Source organism: Equus przewalskii, chromosome 6 (assembly GCF_037783145.1).
Source record: "Equus przewalskii isolate Varuska chromosome 6, EquPr2, whole genome shotgun sequence".
NCBI lineage: Eukaryota > Metazoa > Chordata > Mammalia > Perissodactyla > Equidae > Equus > Equus przewalskii.
The window spans coordinates 5,336,104-5,356,837 of record NC_091836.1 but is presented as its reverse complement, the minus strand read 5'-3'; the positions used below and the strand labels follow the sequence as shown (position 1 = coordinate 5,356,837).

Below are 20,734 nucleotides of genomic sequence, written 5' to 3'. Positions count from 1 at the left end.
TTGGGAGCAATTAAGATACAGTCTCTGAACAAGTCTGACGTTTATAACCCAGTTTCGTTGGCTGGAATCCCCGTACTGTGGGTCAGTCTCCAGGACTTATTGACGAGTGCATTCCTTTTCACTGATTACTAAATTCAAGCTGATCGTTTTGTCCACTGCGTTGAGGTCACCTGCTCCCCAGCCCTGAGCCCCGCAGAGGACTTGGTCCCGCCTGCTTGATGCAAATCCCCATTTCAGCCTAGTCCCCCCACCTCCTGGGAAAAAGAGGCCCCAAGAAGTGGACCGTGGATGCTAGCAGGAAGCAGAGGGGATGGAGGATCTGGATAATTTTTATCAAGAAGTCTCAGGAACGAGGCAAGAATACAGCCGGGATTGGTAAAGAAACAGCAGTGACACAGAGGAGCCAGGAAAAGCGGCTATCTGGCTGCTGTCGTGGTTTGGACAATGCTCATGTTTTGCTTGTGTTCAGACACGATTATGAAGCGGGCTTGTTTTGTCTCGTTGCACCAGGGTCACAGAGCGGCCTTGTCCCGTGTCGGCGTTCTGTGGAATTATTTATGTCCCGTGGGAGAACACCAGGGCCTGGCTGTGACTGCCGGGCCAGCTCCTAGCAACAGCGAGGCCAGCTGTGAACCCAGACCAGCTCCTGTCTCTTTCTCAAAGGTCAAGCTCAGCCCCAAGCGGACGCCGCCGGGGGATGCTGGGAGGCCTGGCCAGCGTCTGCAAAGCCCCCTGCTGTATCTGGGTGCCTGGAACAGAGTAGGTGCTCAGAGAAATGCACTGTGCTGTTACAAGGCTGGCGGGAGCAGCACAGGCTCAAGAGAAGGGATCCGGCTTCTCACGCAGTAGCAGCCTCTGAAGCCAGAGGCCCCCTGCCCTCTGCAGGCTTTCAGCTTCGCTGAGATTTTTTCTGCTGCAGAACAGTGTCCCCAGTTGGGGGGTGGGGGCACACAGACCCCTGCATCCAAGTCTAGAGCAAGAAGGGCTGTGGTCGGATGTGGGGCTTAAAGAGTCTCTTGGGATGCTGTGGGGAGGCAGGCCTGGGGCGGCCGGGGCTGGGGGTCCAGATGAGAGAGAGTGGGGGCTGCCCGTGGAGGGGGCTGGGATGGACTCGAGGGGCGTTTTGGTGACTGTTGGGAAGTGGAAGGGGGTGTGCGTGTGTGCAGGGGGCAAAGAGGTGAGCGCGATGTTCAGGTGTGTGGCTGGGTGGCTCTGTGATGGGCAGGGCAGCCCTGAGATGGAGACACAAGAGAGCCAAACGTTCCGGAATGGTGCCAAGGTCAGTCTGGGACTTCCTGAGTGTGAGGGGGCAGGTGGGACAAACGGGAAGTGTGCGGGGGGGGGGGGGGCGGGGGGCAGGGGGAGCTCGAGACTGGTCAGGATTGGAGAGGGGTGAGGGAGAGGCCAGCAAAGAGGTGGCTAGGGAAGTCGCGGGAGTGGATAAGGTCTCCCAGGACAGTGTGGATGGAGCACGAGCAGACAGCTTTGGACAGGGAGCTGAGGCCCGCAGGCGACGACACTTAGGGAGCGCCTATTCTGGGTCAGGCTGTGTGTATAGAGCTGCGACCAAGACAGATCAGAATTTCTGCCCTGGTGGAGTTCACGTTCGGTTGGGGAGAGACAAATAACCAGACAACTAGATAAAGAAGCAAATATACAGTTGTGTTAGATAGAGTTACAAGCTAAGGAGAAAAATAAGGCAGCAGGAAATGTGAGCAGAAGTGCCCAGGAGGCTGTGACAGGGAGGTCCCATGAGGAGATGCTATTCGAGTCAACATGAGGAAAAGGTGAGGAGGGAGCCACGCTGGTAACCAGAGAGAGAGCATTCGGGGCAGAGGGAACAGCAAGTGCAAAGGTCCTGAGGCAGAAGGTGATGCAACTTCAAGGAACAGGAGCAAGGCAATGGGGCTGGAACAGAGAGTGAGGCAGGAAGAGTAATAGGAGTCGAAATCAAGAGGAAATATTTTGCAAAACACCATTGGTCAACATCATTAGTCCTTAGGGAAAGGCAAAACAGAACGACAGTGAGATCCCAGTTCACACCCAGTAGGACGGCCACAATTTAAAAAAAAAAAAAAAGGAAAACAGCAAGTGTTGGCCAGAATATGGAGATGCTAGAACTCTTGTGCATTGCTACTAGGAACAAATATAAAATGGTGCAACTGTTGCGGAAAATAGTATGGGAGTTTCTCAAAAAGTCAAAGCAATTCCACTTGTGGGTATTTCCCTGAAAAAATTGAAAGTAGGGATTCCAACAAGTACCTGGACAGCACGGTCCTAGCAGAATTATGCACAATAGCCAAAAGGTGGAAACGACCCAAATGTCCATCAACGGATGAATAAACTAAAAATGTGGTCTGTGCGTGCTGTGGAAGATTCTTCAGGCATGAAAGGAATGAAGTTCTGACGCACGCTGCAACACGGATGACTTCAAAATCACGCTCAGTGAGAGCGCTAGATATAAATGATCCCATATTATACAATTTTACAGGAAATAGCCAGAATAGGTAAAGCCATAGAGACTGAAAGTGGATGGTGGTTGACAGGGGTTGGGGCACGGAGGAATAGAATGAGCGCTTAAAAGGGTGGCAGGTGTCCTTGGAAGGGCATAAAAATGTTTTGAAGCTAGACAGGGGTGATGTTTGTACAAGATGTGAATGTACTAAATGCCACTGAATGGTACATTTTATTTATTTTTTTTTGAGGAAGATTAGCCGAGCTAACATCTGCTGCCAATCCTCCTCTTTTTGCTGAGGAGGACTGGCCCTGAGCTCACATCCGTGCCCACCTTCTTCTACTTTACACGTGGGATGCCTACCACAGCATGGCTTGCCAAGGGGTGCCACGTCCACACCCGGGATCCGAACCGGCGATCCCCGGGCCACCGAGAAGTGGAACGTGCACGCTTAACCGCTGCGCTACCAGGTCGGCCCCTGAACGGTACATTTTAAAACGGTGAATTTTGTGCTGTGTGAATTTTACCTCAATTAAAAAAAAAAAGGAAACGGGTCATGTTAACGTTTTGAAAAATTTTATTTGACTTTTTGACCAGATAGGAAACGCATATTGCACAAAATTCGAAAGCTACGCAATTATATGAGAGGAGTTGATGGATGGCGACTAAACTTATTGAGGTAATCATTTCACAGCGTATGCAAGTCAAACCTTGATGCTGCACACTCGAAACTCATAGTGACGTATGTCAATTATATCTCAATATAACTGGAGAGGGGGGAAGCTACAAGATGGTACAAAGATGAACAATTTAATCTCTTCTTCCCAGCCACCCACTGCCTCTCTCGGGAGCAACTCCGTCACCGGATTTTTCTCTATTCTTCTAGAACGATTCTATCCGTGAGCTCGGAGGGGCATCGTCTGCAAGCCGTGCTCTCTCTGCAACAGACAAAGGGCTGGTTCAGGGACAAAGGGTCGCGGCCGCGCCTGCGCAGAACGGCCCAGAGGGGCGTGGCCTCGCGCCCCGCCCCCCGCGCGGCGCGCCGACGTCGCGGTGACGTCACGACGGAGTTGCCATGGCGGCGCTGAGCGGCCTGGCGTCGGCGCTGGAGTCGTACAGGGGTCGGGACCGCCTGGTGAGGCTGGGGCGGAGCGCGGCTGGAGGTCCGCGTTGGGCCAGAGCTCGGAGACGGGGAAACTGAGGCCCGAGAGGGGGCGGGGACGCTCAGGATCCCCGCCTCGCAGAGGCCGCGTCTGAGCTGGGCCCCAGCCCTGTCCCCTGGCGGTGGACATTCAGGTTATTCCTGCCCGCCCATCGTGGCTGGATGTTTACGTTACCAACCAAATCCTCACGTCTGGACCTTTGGGATCCGACCAGACCACTGCAGCTGGTCCCTGGGTTGTCCCAAACAATGTCATAGGAGGATTTAGGATGTTGCAGGGCTCCCCCCGTGGTTGGCCGTTTAAGTTCCGACCACATCCCCTATAGTTGGGCATTTAGGTTGTTTCGGCCAGTTCAGCCTGGCTGGACATTTACATGCCAACTAAATCCATGTTTGGACATTTAGGATCTGACTAGCCCGCTGCAGCTGGTCCCTGGGTTTTCCTGAACAATCTCATATGGGCATTTAGGATGTCGCAGGGCTTCCCCTATGGCTGGATGTTTAGGTTCTGACCACATCCCCTCTGGCTGGGCATTTAGGTTGTTCCATCCAGGCTTCTGAGGTCGGACTCTCGGCTTATCCCAACTAGTCTCTTATGCAGGCAGGCATTTAGGTTGTACAGAGAATGTACTGGTGGCTGGGCAATGAGGTTCCCACCAAATCCCCTACAACTGGGCACTTAGGTTTTGACAAACCCTCCCCCCCCAAGTTGGACATTTAAATTGCAGCGTTTTCCCATTACAAATGGGCTGAAAAGGAATGACAAGTGAAAGTAATATATAAAACAACAGGAAAAGGCAATTTCTGAAAAGCAGATAAAATAAAGATATAAGGGCGGTGAAGCTGACCCAGGTCACAGTGTCCCATATTACCCATGGAGTGGGTTCCTGGTCACTACAGTAATTCGGGGAAATTTGTCCTTTGTCACTGGGCTGAGGCCCGATCACCTCCCCACCCCTCAGCCCAGGCACGGACTTTGGCCCAGCCAGGTGGATGCAAATATACATTTCCGCCTGGTCCTCTTGCCAGCTGGGAAAAGGAGGATCCAGGAGGTGGGAAATGGTGGTTTCAGTTTCTTTTCTTTTCTTTTTTTTTTTTTGAGGAAGATTAGCCCTGAGCTAACATCTGCTGCCAATCCTCCTCTTTTTGCTCAGGAAGACTGGCCCTGAGCTGACATCAGTGCCCGTCTTCCTCTACTTTATATGTGGGACGCCTGCCCCAGAATGGCTTGCCAAGAGGTGCCATGTCCGCACCCGGGATCCGAACCGGCGAACCCAGGGTCTCTGAAGCGGAGCGTGCACACTTAACCACTGCGCCACCGGGCTGGCCCCTGGTTTCATTTTCTTGTCCCCATCATATCATATCTGCCTCCAAATACTGTGCCCCTCAGTGACATGAGCCAGCACTCCATTAAACCCTCCACAGTGCCTTTTGGATGATGACGTCAGGCTTCTCCGTTTGTCCCACCTCCAAGTTTCTTCTTAAACTCTCAGCTTTTAGTGGAAGTTTCCTGATGGACCGTCTTTGGCCTATTCAGTCCCTCGGGGCCCCCGGCCGGGTCAGGGGTGACCCAGCTCAGTCCAGGAGCGGGCGATGCTCACTGCTTCTGGTTTCCCACAGATCCGAACGCTGGGGTACTGCTGCCAGCTGGTCGGCGGGGTCCTGGTGCAACAATGTCGGGCCAGGTCAGAAGTGGGGACGCGCCTGCTGGCGCTGTCCTCCCAGCTCAGCCACTGCAGGACTGTCCTTCGACTCTTCGATGACGCGGCCATGTTTGTCTACACTAAACAGTACGGCCTGGGGGCAGAGGTAACGGGGTGCGTGGGGCTGTGGGGAGGGGGTGCAGACCCTGGCAAGCTGGCGTCTTGTGGACTTGTCTACAGGCAACTGTGTGGGGCAGTTTATTATTATTTTTTAAATTTTACTTTCTTTTTTTGAGATGATCGGATGTCATTTTAATTTTTTTTTGAAAGATGTGATTTTTCCTTTTTCTCTCGAAAGCCCCCCAGTACATAGTTGTATATTCTTAATTGTGGGTCCTTCTAGTTGTGGCATGTGGGATGCCGCCTCAGCGTGGCCTGATGAGCGGTGCCATGTCCGAGCCCAGGATCGGAACCAGCGAAACCCTGGGCCGCCAAAGCAGAGCGCACGAACTTAACCGCTCGGCCACACGGCCAGCCCTCATTTTAATTTAAAATTAAAAAAAATAGCTAATATATTTGCACATTCTAAAAGACTATATAATTAAAAGTCTCTCTCCTTCCTGATCCCCAGCCCCCTGTTTCCCTCCTCTGAGGCAGCCACTGTTGTCAGCTTCTTGGGTTTCCGCCTAAGATGTCCTGTACCCGCTCAGGCAAATACACATTGTTTACATAAATAGTTGCGTGCCGTTTACACCTTCGGCCTCTTGCTTTTTTCACTTAACAGTACAGCTTGGAGCTCCTTCCTTCTTTATGGCCACAGAGTTCTCTGCTGTATAGCCGGATGCTGATTTATTTAACTGATCCCCTCTTGGTGGACATGCAGATTATTTATAACGTTCTGCGGTTACAACAGTCCTGCGTTATTCCACGTGAATGCCGGTCGATCTGGAGCAGTGGTCCTCACCTGGGGGCGATCTTGGCCCTCCCCCAGAGGACATTTCCCAGGGGACAGTCTGAGAAGCCGCCCTGGGCCCACCAGGCTGAGTCATGCCCCGCCCTGGGCTGCCCTGCCCTTTCCCCCTGCCCTCCCAGGGGGCTCCTGTCTGAGCCACTCAATGCTCAGATACGCCCCCATTCCGCCCCCAGCACCCATGGCCTGATCATCCCAAATCTTGAGTGTTCCTCTAGTTTGACACCCATCTCGTCACCCTCCCCTTTGATTAGGGCCCACTTCCGCTGCATCTCCAGAAGACTCCCACCGCCAGCTGTCCTCTGCGAAGAATGCCGAGTCCCCAGGCAGGGGTGTGGCCTCCGGGGGGCGGGGCCTCTGGGGGCGGGGCCTCGAGTGGGCGGGGCCTGGAATGCAGCTCCGGGGACGCGGCTTCCGCGGCCTCAGCTGGCTCTGCCTGGCTGGGTGCAGCCGTGGTTCAGGACTCAGGGTTGGAAGGCATGGGTTCTGCAACTTGAGCGCCTGAGGCCCGTCCCTGTGTGAGCCCAGGCGGGTGGCCGCTGACCCCACGCGCCTCGTTTTGCCCGTTTGCGGTGATGGTGACCCACGAGCAGCGCAGCGCCGGCTCGCAGCCCGGTGTTCCTGCCCCACCCCGCTCTGCCTGCCCCGCGCCCCAGAGCCCTGCCTGGAGACCCGTGCACGGGAACTGGAAGCCTGCAGGGGAGGAAGGCTCAGACGCAGGGCGTCCCAAGTTGTCCTAAGCAGGAGTCATCTGGGAACTTAAAATCTGCAATGCAAAGGCCCTGGGGCTGGGGGCTGACCGTGAACCAAGCTCCTCCGGGAGTCCACCGTGCAGTTGAGTTGCGCCTGCTGCTCCACTGGGCAGCGATGCTTACACGGCTGAGAAGCAGAATCAGGCCTTTCTCCTGCCGGGGCCAGCCCTGGGCCAGCCTGCGGGCCTGGACGTTGCCCTGTGACTGCCACCCTGCACGGCCTGGGCCCCTAAGGTGGGCACTGGGTAGGTCTCATCCTAGGCCCATCCCGCTCTCCCTGCTGGTCCTGCAGGAGGAAGACATCTTTGTCCGCTGCGTGTCTGTCCTGGGCAACCTGGCCGACCAGCTCTACTACCCGTGCGAGCACGTCGCCTGGGCCGCCGACGCCAAGATCCTCCGCGTGGACTCTGCCCGGTGGTGGACACTGAGCACAGCCTTCTGGGGCCTCTCCCTGCTCCTGGGGATTGCCAGGTAGGTGGCGTCGCTGTCCGCCAGCAGGCTGGAAGCGGGCACCCGAGATCCCCGGGCGGATGGCAGACAGGCTAGACGAGTGGGCTCTTTGCCTCTTCTGCTTTTCCTCCTCTCGTCGCCACCCCTCTGTTTTTGTCCCTTGGCTGCTATAACAAATTGCCACACATTCGGTGGCTTTAAACAACACAAATGGATTATCTTACAGTTCCGGAGGTCAGAAGTCCAAAACGGGCCTCCCTGGGCTAAAACCAGGGCGTCTGCAGGGCTGTGGTCCTTCTGGAGGCTCTGGGAGAATCCGCTCCTGGACTTTTCTGGCTTCCAGAGGCCCTGCATGCCTTGGCACGTGGGCCCCTCCTCCGGCTTCGGAGCAAGTCACTCCAGCCTCTACTTCCGTTGTCACATCTTCTGTGACTCCGACCCTCCTGCCTCCCTCTTATGGGATGTGATGACATTGGGCCCACCTGAATAATCTCCTCTCTGTAGCTCCTTAACTTAACCCCATCTGCCGAGTCCTTTTTGCCACATAAAGGAACACACTCACAGGTCCTGGGGATGAGGATGTGGACATCTTTGGGGCTATATGGTACACAGCAGACCCCAGCAGAAGAAACTCCGGGGCCTGGACAGAGGTGGCTGGTATGGCTGCCTTTACCTGGGTCCCTGCATGCGCTGTGATGGGCAAACGTCCCCCAGATGAACCAGCCAGGAGTTTCCTGACTGGCTCCATGTTTCCGAAACCAGTAAGGTTTCCATAACTTTAAAATAATGGTTTCCTCCCAAACATTTCCGTCTCTGCACGTTTGCAGAGTGGGTTTTTTCAGAGGCCCTGCTCAGAAAGCACAGGCGTGTCTCCGTTTCACGGCGGCAAAGGTCTTTCGGATCCCTGAACTGATGGCAGGGCGGCCCCTGACCTGGGGAGTGGCGTGGCATGGGCAGTGCTCATGTCTGCTGTCACTTGTTGCCGGACACTGACATTCAGTAGGCCTTGTCCCCTCCCCGTCCCCCATTACAGATGCCCTAATTATACGCTTATGGTAGATGGTCTGGAAAATGAACAAACCCCAAAGTGGAAGATTCAAGTCACCCACAGTCTGACCCAGAGACCCCCACTCTCTAGACCGGCGATTATTCCCGGCCTTTGATGCTCCCTCGTCTCTGATCTTGTCTCACGGATGCAGCTCCTTCTTGATCTAAGCTCCCTCGAGGAGCTTCCCGTGTGCTCGGGGCTCCGGCCGACGCCTGGCTGGGCTGCGGCCTCTCCTCCGAGTGCCTTGTGACCATGGGGCGGCCTTGGTTCCATGAATCTTTTTTCAAATAGACTTTATTTTTTACAGCCATTTTAGGTTCGCAGCAAAATTGAGCTGGAAGTCAAGAGCGTTCCCATAATCCCCCACACAGGCACGGCCCCCGCATGATCAACATGGCACCAGAGTGGGAGCTTTGTTACCATCGATGAGCCAACATGGTCACATCATTGTCACCCCGAGTCCATAGTTGACGTGCGGGTTCACTCTGTGTGGCAGATTCCGTGGGTTTAGACAAATGTGTCATGACCTGGATCCACACTGCAGTGTCATCCACAGCAGTTCCACTGCCCTGGAGATCCTGCGTGCTCTATGCGTCCCTCATTGTTAGAGCAGGTGGCTTTTCCGTCATCTCTATATTTGGTGTGATTGGGGTGTGGGGGCTGGGGAGCGTTTGGTGTGTGCTCCCCATCATTGGGACACATGACCAGGTGTCCCGAAGACCCCAGGGTGCCGAGCATCACCTGGCAGGCTGCTGAAATGCAGGTGCCTGGGCCAGGCACCCAGAGGGTCCAGTTACCAGCGTCTGGGGGGCCAGGCATCATCATTTCGCCCTCATCCCCCAGGTGGCTCTGAGGCAAATCCACTTGCCTCACTCCAGGTGCTGCCCTGTGTCCCATCCTCCCTGGGGACGTGTCACCTGGATGGCTGCACGGTGGCTGCACAGATGTGACCAGGCCCTGGAGCTCCCAGCTGGGACGTCTGGCTGAGCTCAGCCCTCAAACGGGCCGGGCTGGGCACATTCCCACCCCGGCACGCCCCACGGCCGGGGCTGCAGGCTGCAAGGCCAGGTGGCGCAGCCTGGGTGGGCAGCACGCAGGGTTCCCGAGGACCACTAGAAGCTGCTCGCCTGGTGGCCGCTTCCTCAGTCTGCAGACACCAGAGGGTTGTCCACTTTCTCTTCAGGCAGGGCCGGCCAGCGTCCAGGGTGTGTGTGTGTGTTGAGGGGTGGGACAGACAGGGTGCCCATGCGGACCACATTCACCTGGCGAGCCAGCCAAAGCGCAGGTTGGGGAGCAGCTTCCTCAGGCCAGGCCAGCTGTGGGCCAGGCTCAGTGTCCTCATCTACGGAGGGGCGGCCTCCCGGCTGGGTCGTAAACACCCCACGTGGCGGATGTTTCTTTGGACCGTGGCCCTGGGCCAGTAGTTTGCAGAAGCGGGGCCAGAGCGTGGCTGGCCACGCCAGAGGTGCTAGATGCTCGTGAATCTGGTGCAGCCCCCCCGGGCAGGTGGGCATCTGTCATATGGATGAGTCTTCTGGAGCTTCTGAGGCCCGGCCCGGTCTGGAGCTCCGGGGAGCGCTCAGCCAACTTTACAGGGAGCCTGTGGCCGCGGTGGCAGGCGGCAGGGCTTCCCCTGGGGCTGGCGGTGGGGAGCTAAGCGCTGAGCGCCCCCCTGCTTCTCTCGCCCTCCGGCGGGGTGTCCTCCCATCCTCTCTGGTGTTGCAGGTCCCTGTGGATGGTCCTGAAGCTGAGACAGAGGCTGAGGGGCCCCACGGTGCCCTGCGCCAGGTACGACGCCCCTGCTGCAGTCTCGGGCCCCCGCGGTTCCCCAGCTGGGGGGTGCTCAGAGCGGCCACCAGTTATCAGCCCCACCCCGTGCGGGCCCCGTGCTGCCAGGTGGGTGGTGCAGACGGGGACACTGAGGCTTGCTTGAGGCCCTGTGGGCAGGGAGCGGCAGAGCCAGGACTCCAGGGCTGGCCTTCACGGCTGCGCCCCTGCAGGGGATGATGGGCGAGGGAGCCGGCTTCCTGAGGGCCATGGTCACTGTCACTGTCTCACGCTGGGAAAGAAGGCGAGGTGGAGCTGTGCTGGGACCCTGCCCCCGCCCAGCCCCACTCCAGGGTTCCAGACGACCGAGGTGTGGCTGGACACCCTCCACGCTGGTCTGTGCCCTCTGCACGCTGTGGGCTCCCTCTCTGCGGGGGGACAGGGGCTCAGTCCCTGTGAGTGTGCTCCCCACAAGCAGGGTCTGTGGTCACTCCTCACCTCCCGGTGTGGGTGGGTGTGGCACGCACGGGCCCACCCTGAGCGTCTCTTTGTCCCCACAGCCGGCTGCCCCAGAGCAAGCAGAGGGCCCTGGAGGCTCAGGTCCAGTCTGAGGTGCTGACTCTCCTGAGCAACCTGGCCGACCTGGCCAACGCCGTGCACTGGCTGCCCCCGGGCATCCTGTGGGCCGGCCGCTTCCCCCCGTGGCTGGTGGGCCTCCTGGGCACCGTCTCCTCCCTCCTCAGCGTGTACCAGGCAGTCCGGGCCAGTGGCCCGGCTGACACCACCCCCTGACACAGCCCGGGGAGCTCGTGGATGCAGCCGAACCCCGGTGGGGGCCCCTTTCCACAAAGCAGAAATCACCTGGGCAAGGGCTGGCTCTCTAATTGAGCAAATCAGGGCCAGGGGTGGAAGATGCGTCCCGGAGAAGGTACGGAGCAGCCGGGGCGAGGTCCCCCAGGCCCCGGGGGCCAGGCCCTTTCCTCCCAGGCCGGCCTCTGTGAGTGAGGCTTCTCTCAGGGCTGGAGCAGGACAGCCCGGGACTCCCATGCAGAGGAGAGGGCCACCTCGGGCCTCAGCAGAGCCTGGCTCCCGGGTCCATCGGCCGGTGTCCTGCATTCCAGTTAAAGCCGGCAGGGCGGCCAGGATCCCCTGCGCCAAGTGGGGCCTTAGGAAAGTGAGAATCAATTAAATACTGTGGTGCTGGTGCCGGGCCCAGGTGTGAGAAATTATTCCGAAACTCCGCAGCTCCCGGGCCCTCCCATCCATAGGCCCGCTCACGCACACGCCCTCTCCCCCGGCAGCGTCCCTGGGCCTATTTTAGGGAGGGTGTGCAGGTGCCACCTCTGGGCATGGCGGCGTGCCTGGGTTCAGCTTCTCGTGGGACGGAGCTGCAGTGGGACAGCACACCTTCCTGGCGGCCTGCCTTCTGGAACGTCCTTGGCCGAGCGGGTCCTCTGACTCTGCAGGTGCAGCCCGCTTCTGCTACGGGGGCAGCTCTTCTTCCTCTCAGTCTTGGGCACAGGGGCCACCATGCTGACTGCCACTAGACCACACCATGTCACGTCCTCCTCCTGGGCACCTTGGGGTGCTTGTCGTGGCTGAACCACCTCACCCTCAGCCACAGCTTGAACCCAGGGCCCCCGTTGTCCATCTAGGGCCAGTCTGAGCATTTCGCCGGCTCCCAGCTGGGCCCGGGCCATGCACACTGGTCCTGAAGATGCTGGTGGCCCCGTCTCCCACCTCAAGGAGAACATGGCGGGATGCGACGTGTTTGTTTCTCAGTCTGATGTTTGAGAGGACGTGTGTGTGTGTGGCCTCGGGGAAGCGTCGGTAGATGGTGGCCGGCCCACGCTCGCCCCTTGCTCTTGATGTGTCCTCAGACCCTCCACCTCTGAGTGCCGGGGGAAGGCGGAGGGAGTCACGCTCTCCGTTCCGTCTCGCAGGCGCTGGGAAAACCGAGCACAGTGGGCAGCTGCAGTCCCTGGAGCCTCATGTGCTATCCGCCGCGTGTTCTTTTACAAGGAACGTCTGCGGCCGGAAGCAGCTGGAATGGAAGGCCGCTCGGGGCAACGCGGCATGCAGAGGAGACCCTGCGTGGCTCCTGGCCGGAGCGCCCTGGCTGGTCCATCTGTGGGGGCTCCCTCTGCCTGGGGCTCATGGGTGGGCCCTCCGGGCTAGGGGAGGGGCCAGGCTGGGTCAATCTCCATTTTCCCTCTTGCAAAGCCGGGGTGAACTTGCCTCAGCCCTTCACAGAGGCCCCAGTCCCAGTGCCCAGGGGCTCCAGCGACATTAGGCTGGGCTCAGCAGCAGCTGTCTGCCTGTCTGTAGCCTCAGTGAGTTAACACCTGGAAAGCACCTGGAGCAGCGCATTTGTGGGGCAGTCATGTGGACACCTGGATGTGCAACACGACAGGTCCCTGGTACCCCAACAGGCTGCGTCCCTGTGGGCCTGGGCACAGCCAGCTGCCAGCACTGGGGACACAGCTGCCCAACCCCAGGCCACCAAGGAGTGGGCCCTGCCTGCCGCGCGGCCACACCGCCTACCTGGTGCCCTTCCCTGGGCCGGCAGCTCAGCCTCTTCAGGATGGAGTGAAGCAGGCCAATTCCTGGGGACAGGGCCTAAACGGGTTTTCCAAGCCTTAAGCAGGACGCGCATCTGTGGCAAACCCGGCCGTCAGGGAGCAGGGAGGCTGATGGGTCCTGGGGACAGCCTAGAAGCTGGCAGGGCCTCACGGTGGGGCAACAGCTCCTTGTCGAGGACGCTGACATCCCGGGACCACAGAGGGGACCCAGCCAGGCCAGGGGGGACTCGGTGGCATTCCCCGAACCTCAGCCTTGTCTGGTGGCTGCTTCTCCTGGGGGCCACTGCAGCCACTGGCACTGCCACTGCCTGGCTTGGAAGGTGACCATCAACTGGGGCTTCCTTAGTGGGAACGAGAGCAGAGTCCTCGGCCCGGGCCCCTCTGTGTGGTCTCCTCAGACCCGATCACTCACCACAGGCCTGGCGTGCAGGCAGCTGGTCCCAGCCAGGGTGGGGTGGGGGAACTGTCACTTGGCCGGGAGGTGTCCCCACCTCCCTGCTTCCCCACCCCAGCCACGGGGCAGGGGGAGCAGTGTGGTCACCCTCCCACAGGCCTGATGCCTGTACCCAGTAGGAGAGATGACAGCAGCTGTGGGGGTCCCTATGGCGACCTGGGCCCACCCTGGACGGACAGGATGGGACAGCCTGGTGTCAGGCAGGCCCTGGTCCCTCCCTGGCTCTCCTGGCTCCAGGCAGGCGCTGTCGAGGGGAGCTGGGGGGCCCTGGGCCTGGGCCTCCCCAAGGTCCCATTCCAGCAGAGGCTCCAAGGGGGCCCCACCAGAACCCACCACTCCAGCACCAAAGTTTGACAAAACCCCAGAGAACGGCCACTCGCAGCTCATCTGAGACACTTTTATTGCTAGAATCGGGTCTTAAGTTCTATCCCGCGGTGAGGAAATGCATCATTGTAAAAATAATTGTCGCGTGGACTAAGATCACGGTCACGATGGACGAAGACGTGCACAGATCCCACAGAGACCAGAACGTCTGCTGACCACCAACTTTACAAGTAAAATCGGGCTCCACCCGGGAGTGACCTCAGCATACTGGTGAGAGATGGACCAACGCCGCCACCCGGCTGAGACAGGCCCGGCCGCATGGCAAGGAGCACCGATCCCCACCGCGTGGGTGGGAACTCCTTGAACGTCTTATGGTCCCAGGAACCACGGCGGCGCGGAGGGTCAGACCAGAGCATGCGCACAGGGGCGCGCGGCGGTGACACCACCCAGTACGAGGGCCCGGGAACGTCGCCTTCACAACAGGACAGGAACCGGAGTCAACTTCTAAAGTGCTCTGCGGCTTCTCAGGACAAAACGCAAAACACTGATTCTAGACATGGCACAGGGGAGCTGAGGGGGTCACAGGACGAGGGAGGTGGCTTCTTGCTCCTCTCTGAGGCTGCAGGCCCCGTGGGCAGTCGACAGGGTGGGGGAGGGGAGCGAGAGGTGCTCGGGAGAGGTTCCCGACGGCTGCTTTCAGTTCCCTGTCACCGACTGGCTGTCACCTCAACCCCGTAGTGCCCCTGCTCCTGGTCAGCACAAGAGCCAGTCCTCCCGCCAACGCTTAGGGAGATGCTGGGTTCGGGCCCCGGGGGGGGCAGCAGAGAGAGGCTGAAATGTTCTCGCTTCCCCACCCCAGCACCCAGGCTTGAGTGGGGCCAGAGCTGGAATGTGGATCTGAAGCAGCTGCCACCTCTGGACTGCTCCTGGACATCCAACCCCACTGCCAACATCTACAGCCACGCGGCCTTCGCCCCCGGCCAGGGGAAGTTGACTATACGCTATGACAGCTCGCTGGACCTGAGGCGCCCGTGAGGTGGCCCTCTGCCCACTCAAGGCCCCAGGCCATGGAGGACCCCTCCTGCGTTTCACCCTCATCCGCCTGGACATGCGGCCCCACTCCTCTGCTTCATGTCGCACCAGCCTCTGCCCATCAGTGAGGGACACCTGCCCTGGGGGCTTCCTCCCGGCAGCCCCATGAACGCCAGCCCATCTCTCCGGGGCTGAGGACCCTCTGCTGGGGCCGGGACCCTCGTGATTCGACCTCCTGGACAGGCGGAGCCCTGGAGAACGGCTGGTGCCCTCGAGAAAGCACCGAGTTTGACAACGGCAGGTTTTAAAAACCTGCCAAGTTAAAATGAGTTGTGGTCAGCCCCTTTCAGGAGGCGCTTCCAAACCCACAGAACCCGCCTAGAGTGCGCCATCGGCCATCCTCTCCAGCCGCCCTGCCCCGTGGCCCTGTCCCAGCCTCGAGGTTCCCCGCGCACCCACGCAGTCTCTGCTTTGGAAGTTGATTCTGCCGACAGACACAGCGACACCCCCGGCCCCTTGGGTGCTCTCATGACACGCTCCAGCGTCTCCTAGTGGCCATGGAGCCCAGCCAGCAACTCATCTGACCAGAATCTGGCTTGTCATGAGTCTTCTTGCGGAACCACCACCGTTTGTCACTACCTTGGGAAAACAGCTGGGAGTCGACCTCTCCCTACCCCAATGGGGGGTATGACGTAAAACCGCTCCTGGGCTTAGCTCTGGTCAACCTTCGATTAAAAACTTGCCTTTCTGTATTAAAAAAACAGGTTTAGAAAAGTACCCAGGCACCAGTGCTAAACCTACGGAAAGAGCCTTGAGACCACAGGCTGCCGCTGGCCCTGCCCTGCCCTGCCCCCAGCTGGGCGGGGGGTGGCGGTGGCTTGCTCAGGATCGGGAGGGGGACAGCTGGGTGGTTCCCCAGAGAGCGCGGAGGGTGGGCAGGACAGGGAGGGGCCTGCACCTTGAGCCACAGCCCCCTAGAAGAAGATGACATCTTCCTTGCTGGCTTCTTCCTTGTCGAGTGGTGTGGTGGGCAGTGGCGACGGGGACGGGGGCACGGATGCCCCCCCGGCCTTGAAGGAGAAGCATTCGGTGGGGGCATCCGATGGGGCCGGGCTCGGGGTCGGGAAGCCAGGATCTGCAGAGAGAGGGGGTTGTGGTGGTCAGCAGCTGCTGGGCACTGGGCGCGCGGCCTGCTTCCCCGGGGGGCTGGGCTCACCTGGGGAGGGCACAGGGCTGTGGCTGCTGAGGACGGGACTGAGTGAGCGGCGGCTCCGAGACGCGCTCTCGTCCTTGCCCATGAGCTTGTTGAGAAGCGGCTGCTGCTTGAGATCGAATGAGCCTGAAGAGGGAAAAGGCGCAGTGTGGGGGCGCTCGGCCTCGCTCCAGGCACACAAGCGGCCCCACACCTCAGCCAGGGGCCTCCCCCACTCCTTGGTCCTTCCCACAGGCAGCCAGGAAAGGCCCCCAGCACCCCTTCTCAGGGACAGACCCCACTCGGGTATTGAGCCACAAATGCAAAAACAGAGCAGCTCCTACCCGACCATAGAGGGCTCCAGAGTAATTCGGCCTCTGGACGGGGGCTGAGACCCCAGAGCCCCAGAGGTCCTGGGACACAGGCCCTGCTTCTCAGGAACGCCCCTGGGAGGGCCCCCCGCCGGGGCCTGCAGGCTCGCAGGGCCTGAGGGAGCCCCGGGGTTTTGTGTACTGGGGGCCGCTTGCTGCAGGGGGCTCCGAGGCGAGGATCTCAGTGTCCCCGCCGTGGAACTAAGACATGGGGTAGAGTCCCCGGCACCAGGACCTGCCCCTGGCAGGGGCTCGGTGGGGAGGGTTAGCCTCGGTCACCACACTGTCCCTAACTGACCAGGGCTCTTGGACTTCTTATCTCTCGTGACCACATCCGAAAAGGTCTCCAAGGCCCCTTCTTTCTGAATTGCCAAGACGCTCCCTTGCCTGCGGCCCAGGGTGAGGACCGAGGTGGGTCTGTCATGTCAGTTTCGCTTCTTGCGATGAAAGACCTCTGTTTGTGTGTTGGCGGAGTTGTGGGGGGCGTGGCCTCAGCCACATAGCCAGCCGTGCCTTCTGGTTTCCTCCTGGCCCCCCATAGGAGGATGGCCCTGGGGTCCCATTTTTCTGTGCCCGCAAGGAGCCGCTTTGGTTTCACAAATAGCCCACAACTGGACTCCCCCAATCTGAGAAGAGGGGTCGGGCAGGCAGCAGAGGTCACCCATCTCCTGTATTATGCGGAGAGGATAGGGGGAAGCCTGGCTCCAACCGGCTCGCCCAGCGAGCCAAGTCCCGGGCCCTGTCCCGCCCCCTCTTGGCCCCACCCTGCCCGCCCTTGGCCCCGCCCCCTCCCGGACCCCACCCCGCCCCCTCATGGCACCGCCCCGCGTGCCTGGCTCACCTGAGCTCTCCCAGCGCTGGGAGCCCCTGCTCTTGCCGCCCTTGTCCTTGCTGCCCTTGGTGGAGGCGGCCAGCTTGGTGGGGATCTGCTGCTGCACGGCCGTCTGCCTCTGGATCTGGTTGGTGGCGCTGAGCAGCTGGATGGGCACGTCGCTCTTGGCCGGGCGGCTCTCGGTCGGGGCGCTGTCCCGGCGGGCCACCTCCGAGCGCTCGGGGTACTCGGGGCCGCCCGACAGCAGCACGCTCACCCGGGGCCCTGGCGCTTTGGACAGGCCCGCGGGCCCTTCCAGCCCTTCCCCGTCGAAGCTGGCAGAGTGGCTTGGCGGCTGGGCCTGCAAGAGAGACAAAAGACACATCCCAATGCCTTTGTTCCTGCTGCCAGCCCCCCGGGGAGCCTAGACAAGGAGCCGCCCCCTTCAGATTTGCACAGCACCCAGCCAGGCTCGCTGCCCTGCGCCCGGTTCTAGGCCTGCCAGAGCCGCCATTCATCGCCTGGCCCCCAAACACAGACAGACATACGTGCTTGCACAGCCCCACACATGTGCACACCCACGGGCACACTCTCACATGCCCACATTCTCATACATGTTTACACGAATATTGACATTCATATGCACACAACTCACACACACACACGTCCGTGCACATACACACACACCAGCACGCTCACACTCTTACACTAGTATGCTCACACTAGCCCACTCACACGCATACACTAGCACACACACGTTCATGCAATGCACTCATACACTATTGCACTCACACACATCCATGCATGTAACATACTCACACTTGCCCTTACATTAGCACACTCACGTCCATGCAATATGCACGCACTAGCCCCACACTTGCACATCCACGCATGTAACATACGCTTGCTCTTACACCAGCACGCTCATACTCATCCACACACATACAGGTGCACTCACACTAGCAAGCTCACATGTCCATGCAGTACACACGCACACACCCTAGCACGCTCACACTCTTGCTCTAGCCCACTCACACTCACTCTTGCACGCGCACACTCACCTCTGCCAGCGCCTCGGGCGGCAGCGCCCCGGGCACCGTGTGCTGCTTCTTGAGCCTCCGCAGCAGCTCCAGGCGCTCGCGCTCACGCTCCACGGCGCGCTGTGCCTCGCGGAGCCGCTCCAGGTCCTGCTGGTAGGCCTGCCGCTGGCGCTCCAGCTCGGCGCGCTCCTGGCCCAGCCGCTCCTGCAGCCTCTGCGCCTCGCCCTCGCGCTGCTGCAGCCGGGCTGAGGCCAGGTCCAGCTCCTGCCGCTGGCGCTCCCGCTGGCGCTCCCAGCGCTGCTGCTCCAGCCGCAGCTGGCCCTGCAGCTTCTGCACGCCCGCCAGCTCCTCCCGCTGCTTCTCGAAGTTGCGCTGCCTCTCCTGCTCCAGCAGCAGGTTCCCGCGCGTCGACTGCAGCCGCAACTGCTTCTCGCGCTCCTGGATGGTGGCCCTCTGCATCTCCACGTAGCTGTCCTGCTGGGCGATGACCGCCTGCGGGGAGGGACCGGTGAGGGCCGGGCTCCAGGCCGATTTCAGGAAGAGTGTGCCCTTCCCCAGGAAAAAGGCAGGTGCAGTGTGTCACTCTCTCCCAGAAGCCCCTGTACCTGGAGGCTGAGGAGCAGCTGGGACAGCGTCTGGATCCTCTGGACAAGCTGTGGAGACAGGGAGAGAGATGCTGGCTCTGCACCGAGCTGTATGAGTGTGCACACCGGCCCCGGGGAGATGCAGGAGCTAGGCACCTACCTCCGACTCCAGGACGGTGGGCACACGGGGGCTGGACTCTGGGCCTGGGGCCTCCACCTGCAGAGACAGCAGCACGAGGAGCTTCTCAGGGCCAATCCAACTCGAGCTGGACTCGCTTATTATTGACAAGAATGGGGCACAGGTGGCCCCAGCGAGGTGGAAGGGCGGCTGTCATGGGCCCAGGTGTGGGAGGCTTGGTTAGATGAGCCTGTCCAGAGCGCTCAGAGGTGAAGCTTGTGTGCCGGCCGGGGGGAGCCCAGGCCTCACAGCTGGCCAGAGGCAGCCAGCCTGAGACTCTGAGACCGCACGCTGGCCCTGCTTCAGCGTCCGTGGGCGTGAGGACACCTGTGCGGACTGAAAGCTCGTGGTCCCCATACGGTTTTTCTCACCTGTTGAGGGGGCCATGGCTACTGCCCTGAGCCCGCCCGCTTCCCTGCCTCCCGCCATTCCCGGGGCCGGGAGATGGCCCGCACGTTCACTGGGGCTGAGGTGTTACTATTATTCACTGAGAAGCAGAGCGGCACGTGTGGCTGTTCGCCATGAAGATGGCGACACCAGGCAAGCCAAACACAGGCTGTGCGCACCCGTGAACAATGATGAAAAGGACACGCGCCGCCTGTGTACCGAACTGAGCAACACCCCATGGAAGCAACGTACCGCCTGCGGGGCTTCCTCGGAGGCCCCCGGGGTGTCGCCGAGCTTCGAGTCCGGGTTGCTTACAGGGCCCTGCCAGTCTTGGAGGCTGGGGTCATTGCTGCAGACTTTCTTCCTAAAACTGCCACCTGAAAACCCCACACCAGGTGTGTTAGGATGCTGTGGGTCCCGTGGGAGTCTGGAACCCGCGCCCCAGCCAGGGTAGGACATCGTGGCCGGGGTCCTGCCCTCGGACCTGTGCCGAAATGGCAGCATTTGTGGCACAGAGACCGGTGGGAACAGGAGGGCTGGTCTGGGTGCTGCTGTTAGGACACGACTGACAACACCTGGAAGGTTCCAGAACCCCAATCATGGAGAGTTTATAGACAGTTGAGGGGCAGCAGTAGCAGAGATGCCAAACAGCAAACGCCTGGGCTTTGCCAAGGATGCTGTGGGAAGGGAATGTTCCAGAAACTGCACAGCCTCCTGCGGCTGAAGACCTTCCCTGGGGCCCCGAGAAGCCCCAGCCCCAGGGTGACAAGTGCCACCACTCACTCTTGCCGGGGCTGCTCGTGCTGTCATAGCCCCCAAAGGTCTCTGCCCTGCGGGGCAGGGCCGTGGAGCTGCCTCCGTCTTCCGCCTGGCCGTTGGTGCTGCCCAGCTGCCTGCAGATCAGGCTCTGGATGTCCTCGACTGTGGAAGGAGACGAGAGGAGCTGAGTTCCCCTGTGGAACCAGGCTGTGGGCATCAGAGTGCAGGGGGCCGCGGAGCTCACAGGGAGTTTGTCACCCCCTCTCCATCGCTGGATGCGATTCTGTGCACCCCAACTTTAGGTACTGCCACTGGGATGTGCCAGTCGGTGTCTAAAGGAGAGGCCGGGCCACGGGGCAGCCACGTGGGAGAGGCGCTCCGGGGGCCTGGGCATCCTGGGTCAGGGATGCTCTAGGCCTACGAGGGAACTCGATGTGGCCACTGCTTTTGTGACAACGGTTACACAAAAGGTCAGGGGCCGGACTGGCCACACAAAGTACTCCAGGACAAGCAAGCTTTGGCCAGGTGAGGAGGTAGGGAGAACATTCCAGACCAAGGTACAGGATACGAGAGGGTCCTCAGGGGGCCGAGAATAACAGCCTCTGGAGAAATGGGAGGAAGGAGAAGACCGGCACAGCCGGAGGGACCAAGACTGAACAGGAGGAGAGTCTACGCAGGACCCCACTCTGGTCTCTGTTCTCTTCACTCTGAAGGAAAGTTCTGGAGGGCAGGGGCTGTGTCTGTCTTTTTGCTCTTGAAAGAGCAGACTGAAT

General features: G+C 60.0%; 2 protein-coding genes across 10 annotated transcripts in view; one reads left to right on the top strand and one right to left on the bottom strand.

The window, feature by feature from the left end:
* Positions 1-662: 662 nt before the first annotated feature.
* Positions 663-11,458, top strand: PEX11G (peroxisomal biogenesis factor 11 gamma). Of its 2 annotated transcripts, none has more exons than XM_070622794.1 (8): positions 663-759; positions 2,706-2,925; positions 3,053-3,134; positions 3,342-3,590; positions 5,238-5,407; positions 6,045-7,453; positions 10,206-10,268; positions 10,808-11,458. In XM_070622794.1, the coding sequence occupies exons 6-8, from the start codon at positions 7,002-7,004 to the stop codon at positions 11,037-11,039; spliced, it is 747 nt and encodes a 248-aa protein (XP_070478895.1). In that variant the 5' UTR covers positions 663-759; positions 2,706-2,925; positions 3,053-3,134; positions 3,342-3,590; positions 5,238-5,407; positions 6,045-7,001; the 3' UTR covers positions 11,040-11,458. The 2 variants fall into 2 exon arrangements, with proteins under 2 accessions (XP_070478895.1, XP_070478894.1); XM_070622793.1 differs by having other exon boundaries at positions 678-759; positions 5,238-5,426; positions 7,275-7,453.
* A 2,208-nt stretch (positions 11,459-13,666) lies between these two features.
* Positions 13,667-20,734, bottom strand: part of ARHGEF18 (Rho/Rac guanine nucleotide exchange factor 18) — a 90,278-nt gene continuing 83,210 nt past the window's right edge. For all 8 annotated transcript variants that reach the window (XM_070622789.1, XM_070622786.1, XM_070622788.1 and 5 more), the window contains 8 exons: positions 19,986-20,123; positions 19,455-19,579; positions 18,798-18,854; positions 18,659-18,706; positions 18,075-18,545; positions 17,044-17,374; positions 15,856-15,978; positions 13,667-15,774 (listed from right to left, as the gene is read on the bottom strand). In XM_070622789.1, coding sequence (XP_070478890.1) covers positions 15,614-15,774; positions 15,856-15,978; positions 17,044-17,374; positions 18,075-18,545; positions 18,659-18,706; positions 18,798-18,854; positions 19,455-19,579; positions 19,986-20,123 — 1,454 coding nt within the window. In that variant the 3' untranslated portion in view covers positions 13,667-15,613. The remainder of the gene's footprint in view (positions 15,775-15,855; positions 15,979-17,043; positions 17,375-18,074; positions 18,546-18,658; positions 18,707-18,797; positions 18,855-19,454; positions 19,580-19,985; positions 20,124-20,734) is intronic.

Coding starts and splice junctions, on each gene's coding strand:
- PEX11G (XM_070622794.1), top strand. CDS start 7,002: ATGCAAAGGCCCTGGGGCTGGGGGCTGACCGTGAACCAAGCTCCTCCG. Junction 7,454..10,205: donor CTGCTCCTGGGGATTGCCAG/GTAGGTGGCGTC, acceptor CTGGTGTTGCAG/GTCCCTGTGGATGGTCCTGA. Junction 10,269..10,807: donor CCCACGGTGCCCTGCGCCAG/GTACGACGCCCC, acceptor TTGTCCCCACAG/CCGGCTGCCCCAGAGCAAGC.